This window comes from Pyrgilauda ruficollis, unplaced genomic scaffold, assembly GCF_017590135.1.
Source record: "Pyrgilauda ruficollis isolate IOZ18807 unplaced genomic scaffold, ASM1759013v1 scaffold1123, whole genome shotgun sequence".
NCBI lineage: Eukaryota > Metazoa > Chordata > Aves > Passeriformes > Passeridae > Pyrgilauda > Pyrgilauda ruficollis.
The window spans coordinates 1-8,514 of NW_024509467.1; the positions used below are offsets into that span (position 1 = coordinate 1).

The 8,514-nt window shown below is 61.7% G+C and overlaps 1 protein-coding gene across 1 annotated transcript; it reads right to left on the bottom strand.

Moving 5' to 3' along the window:
- Positions 1–219: 219 nt before the first annotated feature.
- RASAL3 (RAS protein activator like 3) lies at positions 220–8,469 on the bottom strand (the record flags this gene model as incomplete). Its single annotated transcript, XM_041477755.1, has 9 exons — positions 220–339; positions 1,523–1,844; positions 3,028–3,131; positions 3,211–3,412; positions 4,478–4,714; positions 5,776–5,920; positions 6,218–6,362; positions 7,421–7,963; positions 8,374–8,469. Coding segments are annotated over 9 exons (1,914 nt in total), but the record flags the coding sequence as incomplete, so codon positions are not given.
- Positions 8,470–8,514: the final 45 nt, after the last annotated feature.

The window sequence follows — 8,514 nt, forward strand, 5'->3', positions numbered from 1 at the left end:
GTCACCGGGGCTTGGGGACACCGGGACGGGGTCACCGAGAGGGGATCGGGGGCTGGGGACACCGGGGACGAGGTTACCGGGAGGTGTCACCCACCCCCGTCACCTCCTCCAGCAGCCGCCCGTGCTGGGGACACCGGGACACGGACACCATGGGGACACCGGGAAGACACCGGGAGGACACCGAGGGACACCGGGGACTGTCCCCAGCTCCGGGGTTACCTTCTCGAGCGGCCGCAGCGCGTAGAGCTCGCCCGGGGCCGCCGCGTCCTCGGCCAGGCGCTGCCACGGCACCGCGGATTTGCGCGGCAGCGACGCCGACGAGCGCAGCTTCCCCCGGGGCTGCGACAGCGACAGCGTTAATGTCCCGGTAACGGCACCGGACAGCCGGTAATGTCCCGGTAATGGCACCGCGACACCCGGTAATGGCACCGGGACACCCGGTAATGTCCCGGTAATGGCACCGGATACCCGGTAATGGCACCGGACACCCGGTAATGTCCCGGTAAAGGCACTGCGACACCCGGTAATGTCACTGGGACATCCGTTAACCTCCCGGTAATGGGACCGGACACCCGGTAGTGTCACTGGGACATCCGTTAACCTCCCGGTAATGGCACCGGACACCCGGTAATGGCACTGGACACTCGGTAATGTCCCGGTAATGGCACTAGGACAATCGGTAACGGCATCGGGTACCCGGTAATAACACCGGCCCACACGTTAATGTCCCGTTAATGTCATGGGGCACTCGTTAATGGCATTGGGCCACCCATTAAAGTCTCGTTAATGTCATCGATTACCCGTTAATGTCCCGTTAATGGCAGCGGGCCACCCATTAATGTCCCGTTAATGGCATTGTGACACTGTCATTGTCACGGGGGCACCGGTTACTGACACCGGGACACGCGTTAATGCCACCGGGACACCCGTTAATGCCACCAAACCCCCGTTAATGCCACCAAAAGCCAGCTAGTGCCACCACACCCCATTTAGTGCCACCAGACCCCCGTTAATGCCACCAAACCCCCGTTAATGCCACCAAAAGCCAGCTAGTGCCACCACACCCCATTTAGTGCCACCAGACCCCCGTTAATGCCACCACACCTTGGACAGTGCCACCACACCCCGGTTAGTGCCACCAGACCCCCGTTAATGCCACCAGCCCCCTGTTAGTGCCACCACACCCCCGTTAATGCCACCAGACCCCTGTTAGTGCCACCAGACCCCCGTTAGTGCCACCACACCCCCGCTAGTGCCACCAGACCCCTGTTAGTGCCACCACACCCCCGTTAATGCCACCAGACCCCTGTTTAATGCCACCACACCCTGGACAGTGCCACCAGACCCCCGTTAATGCCACCAGACCCCTGTTAGTGCCACCGGACCCCCGTTAGTGCCACCACACCCCCGCTAGTGCCACCAGACCCCTGTTAGTGCCACCACACCCCTCGGACCACCAGCGCCCACCCCAGAGTGGCACCACCGGGCAGCTCCACCCCAGCCCGGTGCCACCGGCACTCACCGGGCCATCGCCGGGCGCGGGTGACCCGGTGCCACCCTCGGGCGTTGTCACCTCGGCCGCGTGGCCGGCGCTGCCCGGCCCGGCCTTGCCCTGGGCTGGCACGCTCTGGGTGCGCTGGACGTTGCGGCGGCGCCGGGCCGGCACCGGGAGCGGCACCGGGGACGGTTCCGGGGACGGCTCCGGGTCTGTCCCTGTCGCCGTCCCCTCCTCGCGGCCACCGCGGAGGCGCCGGACGCTGGTCAGGGACTGGCTCTTGATGAGGGGGCTGTGCTTGCCCAGGTCCCGCGGGGGGACAAAGCCCGGCTTGGGGGGCTCCGAGGGGCTGTGGGGACACGGGACAAGGGGATGGGGACAGGGGGATAAGGGGATAGGGGACAAGGGACAAGGGGATGGGGACAAGGGACAAGGGACAAGGGGACAGGGGATAAGGGGATAAGGGACAAGGGACAAGGGGATGGGGACAGGGGGATAAGGGGATAGGGGACAAGGGACAAGGGGATGGGGACAGGGAGACAGGGGGACAAGGGGACAGGAGGATAAGGGGTTAAGGAGAGAGGGGGATAAGGGACAAGGGGACAAGGGGATATGGGGACAGGGAGACAGGGGGACAAGGGGACAAGGGGTTAAGAGGACAGGGGGATAAGGGGATAGGGGACAAAGGGACAGGGGGACAAGTGACAAGTGGACAAGGGACAACGGCATAAGGGGACAGGGGACATGGGGATAAGGGGACAAGGGACAAGGGGACAGGGGGACAAGGGGACAGGGGACAAGAGGGTTTGGGGTGGGGAGGGACAGGGGACAGAGATGGGACAACCCCAGTGTGGCCAGGATGAGGGGGACCCCAAATCCTGGTGAGACCAGAGGGACCCCAAACCCTGGTAGGATCAGGTGGGACCCCAAATCCTGGTGAGATCAGAGGGACCCCAAACTCTGGTGAGATCACAGAGACCCCAAACCTTGGTGGGATCAGAGGGGACCCCAAATCCTGGTGGGATCACAGAGAACCCAAATCCTGGTGGGATGGGATCCATCTCCTGATCCCAAATGGGATCAGAGGGACCCCAAACCCTGGTGAGATCACAGAGACCCCAAACCCTGGTGAGATCAGAAGGACCCCAAACCCTGGTGAGATCACGGAGACCCCAAACCTTGGTGGGATCAGAGGGGACCCCAAACCCTGGTGAGATCAGAAGGACCCCAAACCCTGGTGGGATCTGAGGGGACCCCAAACCCTGGTGGGATGGGATCCATCTCCTGATCCCAAATGGGATCAGAAGGACCCCAAACCCTGGTGAGATCAGAAGGACCCCAAATCCTGGTGGGATCGAGAGGACCCCCAATCCTGGTGGGACCAGAGGGACACCAAACCCTGGTGAGATCACCAAGACCCCAAATTGGGGATCAGACCCATCTCCCAACCCCAGACAGGACCAGAGGGACCCCAAATCCCGACACCCAAGTGTCCCCAGATGTCCCCAGTGTCCCCAGGTGTCCCTCAGTACCTTCCCCTGGCGGTGGAGCTGAGGCGGACAGACACGGGGACACGTGTCCCCTCCCTGATGGCCCTGAGGATGGTGGGCAGCGGCTCCAGCTCCTCCTGCGTGGCCTGCGAGGACACCACGGGGACATCACGGGTGGCCCGGTGGACACGGAGGTCCCCGCTGGGGACAGAGGGGTGGTGGCACCTGGTCGAGGCTGGAGAAGATGTCACAGAGCAGCAGGTGGAGCGTGGCGAGCTCCAGGGCCAGGTCCACGTAGCCCTCGTAGGTGGCCATGTGGGCGCTGGCCTCTGGGGTGGCCACGGCCTGCAGGAACTCGGTCATGGTGGCCCAGTTCTGCTCCAGGAAGGCGTTCATGAAGGTCATGTAGGGCTCCTTCTCGCCAAAGCTGGGGACAACCACGCGGCGGTGGGGTCACCATCATGGTCTGGGGTCACCACCATGGTCATGGTCTGGGGTCATTGTCATGGTCTGGGGTCATCGTCATGGTCTGGGGTCACCACCATGGTCATGGTCTGGGGTCATCGTCATGGTCTGGGGTCACCACCATGGTCATGGTCTGGGGTCATCGTCATGGTCTGGGGTCACCACCATGGTCATGGTCAGGGGTCACCATCATGGTCACTTGATCCATCATCATGGTCAAGGGGTCACCACCATGGTCTGGGGTCATTGTTATGGTCAAGGGGTCACCACCATGGTCACGTGGGCCACCACCACGGTCATGGTCACAGGCCACTTTCAGGAGCACGGACCATCCAACCCAACTGTCCCATGGCGTGTTGGGGACAACCCAAGGGCCCTGTGGTACCTTGGGGACAACCCAACTTGGGGACAACACAACCGCCCCATGGTGCACTGGGGACAACCTAAACTTGGGGACAACTCAAATTTGGGGACAACCCAAACCTGGGGACAAGCCAACAGTCCCATGATGCACGGGGGACAACCCAAACTTGGGGACAACCCAAACTTGGGGACAACCCAAACTCAAGGACAATCCAAACTTAGGGACAACCCAAACTTGGGGACAATGCAACTGTCCTATGATGCATGGGGGACAACCTAAACTTGGGGACAACCCAAACTTGGAGATAATCCAAACTTGGGGACAACCCAACTGTCCCATGGTACCTTGGGGACAACCCAAACTTGGGGACAACCTAAATTTGGAGACAATCCAAATTTGGGGACAATCCAAACTTGGGGACAACACAAACTTAGGGACAACCCAAACTTGGGGACAATGCAACTGTCCTATGATGCATGGGGGACAACTTAAACTTGGGGACAACCCAAATTTGGGGACAACCCAAACTTGGGGACAACCCAAATTTCGGGACAACCCAAACTTAGGGACAACCCAAACTCGGGGACAACGCAACTGCCCCAGGACCCTCCGCAGAGCACAGACGGGATGTCCCCACCGCCCCACGTCCCCACGGCCACCTACGTGGTGAAGTTGGCCAGGTTCTGGATGACCTTGGCCACCAGCGTGAGGGTGCGGGCGGTGGCCTCGCCGGGGTACTCCTGGACGAGGCCGAAGAGGCTCGGGGACATGATGGCCGGGCAGAGGAACCTCAGGAAGAGCGAGGCCGACACCAGGCGCTGGCCGATGGCCGCCTTGCCGCGCGCCGCGCACGCCTCGCGCCACGCCGCAAACACCTCGCCCAGCTCCGCCGGGAACGACCTGCCCAGGGACACCGTGCTGGGGACAGGGGACCTGCCAGTGCCACCACGGGGTGATGGGGTGGGTGGTGGCACCATGTGTGGGTGGGCGTGGAGTGGGTTTTGTGCTCATGTGCAGCTCAGGGGTGGTGAACATCATCATCTGTGTCTCCAGGCTTGTTCCTGGGTTCATCCTGGTGTCCATCTCCATCCCTGTCCCCAAACTTGTCCCCAGGTCCATCCTGGTGTCCATCTCCATCCCTGTCCCCAAACTTGTCCCCAGGTCCATCCTGGTGTCCATCTCCATCCCTGTCCCCAAATTTGTCCCCAGGTCGATCCTGGTGTCCATCTCCATCCCTGTCCCCAAACTTGTCCCCAGGTTCATCCTGGTGTCCATCTCCATCCCTGTCCCCATCCCTGTCCCCAGACTTGTCCCAAGTCCATCCTGGTGTCCATCTCTGTTCCCGTCCCTGTCCCCAAACTTCTGCCAGGTCCATGCTGCTGTCCATCTCCATTCCTGTCCCCAAACTTGTCCCCAGACTTGTCCCCAAGTCCATCCTGGTGTCCATTTCCATCCCTGTCCCCAAACTTGTCCCCAGGTCCATCCTGATGTCCATCCCCATCCCTGTCCCCAAACTTGTCCCCAGGTCCATCCTGGTGTCCATCTCCATCCCTGTCCCCAAACTTGTCCCCAGGTTCATCCTGGTGTCCATCCCCATCCCTGTCCCCCACTCCTGTCCCCAGACTTGTCCCCAAGTCCATCTTGGTGCCCACCACCATGTCCACCATAGGATGTCCCCAAATTTGTCCCCAAATTTGTCCCCAGATCCACCCCGGCACCCACCCCAGGATGGTGACAGTCCCCAACAGAACCCCTGGCGCCCATCCTGGTGCCAGCGCCCATCCTGTCCCTGGTGCCACCCCCGTGTCCCAGCTTCTCCCAGCTTCTCCTGGCCCTGGTGCCACCCCCGTGTCCCAGGTTCTCCTGTCCCTGATCCCATCCCCATGTCCCAGCTTCTCCCAGGTTCTCCTGTCCCTGGTGCCACCCCGGGTGTCCCCCCGGTGTCCCCGGCTGTCCCTCACTCGGAGCCGTCGGTGATGCGCCGCAGGGTCTCCTCGCAGACCTGCCGCAGGTGCTGCTGGTGCTCCGACAGCTCCAGCCCCGAGCACCTGCTGGGATCCACCTCGGAGCTCTCCTCGGAGCTGCAGAGCTGGGCCACCACCTCCCCTGGGGACAGGGGACAGCCCGTGAGGGGACCGAGGTGTCACCAGGGTAGCGATGGACAAGAGGAACCCACACCATGTCCCCATGGGTGGTCAGGGGTGTCCCATAACCCATGAGGGGACCGAGAAGTCATGACAACCACCCCTGGGGACAGGGGACAGCCCATGAGGGGACCGAGGTGTCACCACCACGTCCCCATGGATGGTCAGGGGTGTCCCACAACCCCCGGTGTCCGGTCCCACCCGAGGTGTCCTGCCCCCTGCCACCCCCCGGGATGCCCCCTGTGTCCCCTGCGCGTACCCAGCGTGTCCTGCAGGTACTTGGCCCCCACCAGCTTCATGTACTCATCGATGGCCTTGGTGGCCAAGGTGTTCTCGCGGAAGATCAGGGCCTCGTGCTCGTCGAAGCGGTCGAGCTCGGCCACGCCCAGGTCGATCAGGAATGACTGCAGGGAAGGGTTTGGTGGCACTCGTGACCCCAAGGGGCTCGGTGGCACCCGTGACCCCAAAATGACCAAGTCAACCATGTTGGGTCTTCTGGCACTCTCCTGAGTTGTGTTCTCCATGTCTACTGTCTTGTCCCAACCCAACCCAACTCAACCCAACCCAACCCAACTCAACCCAACACAACTCAACCCAACCCAACCCAACCCAACTCAACCCAACCCAACCCAACACAACACAACCCAATACAACCCAATCCAAGCCAGCCCAGCCCAACCAAACCCAACGCATCCATCTCATCCCAACCCAACCCAACCCAACAAAACCCAACGCACCCATCCCATCCCACCAATCTCAACCCAACCCAACTCATCCCATCCCATCAATCCAAACCCAACTCATCTAAGTGTAGCCCAAGCCAAGCCAACCCAACCCAACCCAATGCATCCATCCCGTACCACCAATCCCAACCCAACCCAAACCAACTCAACCAACCCAACCCAATTCAACTCATTCCATCCCATCAATCCCAACCCATCCATGTGTAGCCCAACCCAACGCAACGCAACCCAACCCAACGCATCCATCCCACACCACCAATCCCAACCGAACCTAATGCATCCCATCCTCATCCAACCCAAACCAAACCAACTCAACCCAACCCAATCCAACTCATCCCATCCTCACCCAACCCAACTCATCCAACACAACCCATCTTCACCCAACCCAACCAACCCATCCCATCCTCACCCAACCCAACCCATCCAATACAACTCATCGAACCCAACTCTTCCAACCCAACCCAACCCAACTCATCCCAACCCATCCCATCCTCATGCAACGCAACCCATCCTCACCCAACCCAACCCAACCCAACCCGACCCATCTTCACCCAACCCAATTCATCTCAACCCAACCCAACCCGACCCATCTTCACCCAACCCAAACCAAACCAACTCAACCCTACCCCATCCAACTCATTCCAACTCATCCCATCTTCACCCAACCCAACTCATCCAACCCAACCCAACCCAACCCATCCTCACCCACCCCTCCCCACCTTGGCCTTGCCGGTGCTCTGCAGGACGCGCACCAAAGCTCCGGCCAGCTCCTCCTTGTGCCGCGCGGCGATGGCCGGCTCCAGGCGGCCGCACAGCTCCCGGTAGTGGAAGGTGATGAACTCCGCCAACTCCTTGTAGCGCACGATGGGCAACACCCTCACCTGGCGGTAACGCCCGCGCAGCCGCACCGCCGGCGCCCGCTCGCCGCCGCCGCCGCTCAGGGGGTACCAACGCTCCAGGGGCTGCCCTGCCGCCGCCAGCTCGGCCAGCGGGATGGTGACAGCGGCCACCGGCTGCCAGCCGGGGTGGTCGTCGCGGCACAGGGCGACGGTGAGGGCGCGTGCCGGCGGCAGCGCGGCCAAGTGGAAGAGCTCGCCCCAGAAGAGTTGGCCGTCGGCGCCGGCCGGCTTGGCCGTGGTGCGGGCGAAGACGGCGCCGTCCAGGTGGAGGTGGCAGCGCAGGCGGCGCCGCGCCGGGAGGTCACGGCCCTCGTAGACCCAAAGGGTCAGGGAGAGCTCCAGGCGCTCGCAGTTGTCCTGTGGGGACAAGGGACAAGGGACAAGGGGGTATGGGGACGAGGGACAAGGGACAAAAGGACAAGGGGATAATGGAGATGTGGGTGGGGGTCATGGGGATATGGGGGCAAGGGGACAAGGGACAATGGGATAATCGGACAAGGGGACAAAGGGACAAGGGACAAGGGGACAAGGGAACAAGGGAACAAGGGACAAGGAGACAAGGGGACAATGGGAAAAGGGACAATGGGACAAAGGACAAGGGGACAAGGGATAATGGGATAATGGGACAAGGGGACGAGGGACAAGGGGACAAGGGAACAAGGGACAAGGAGACAAGGGGACAATGGGAAAAGGGACAATGGGACAAAGGACAAGGGGACAAGGGATAATGGGATAATGGGACAAGGGGACGAGGGACAAGGGTGCCTCCTTACCTGGAAGCAGAACCTCTCTCCCACCACGCTGCCGTGCACCGGCCGCACGGTGACGTTGTCCCCGGTCAGGTCCAGCTCGGGTGGTGGCACCAGGGACTCGCGGGAGCCGCTGCGGCTGGGGACCCTGCGGGGACAGCAGTG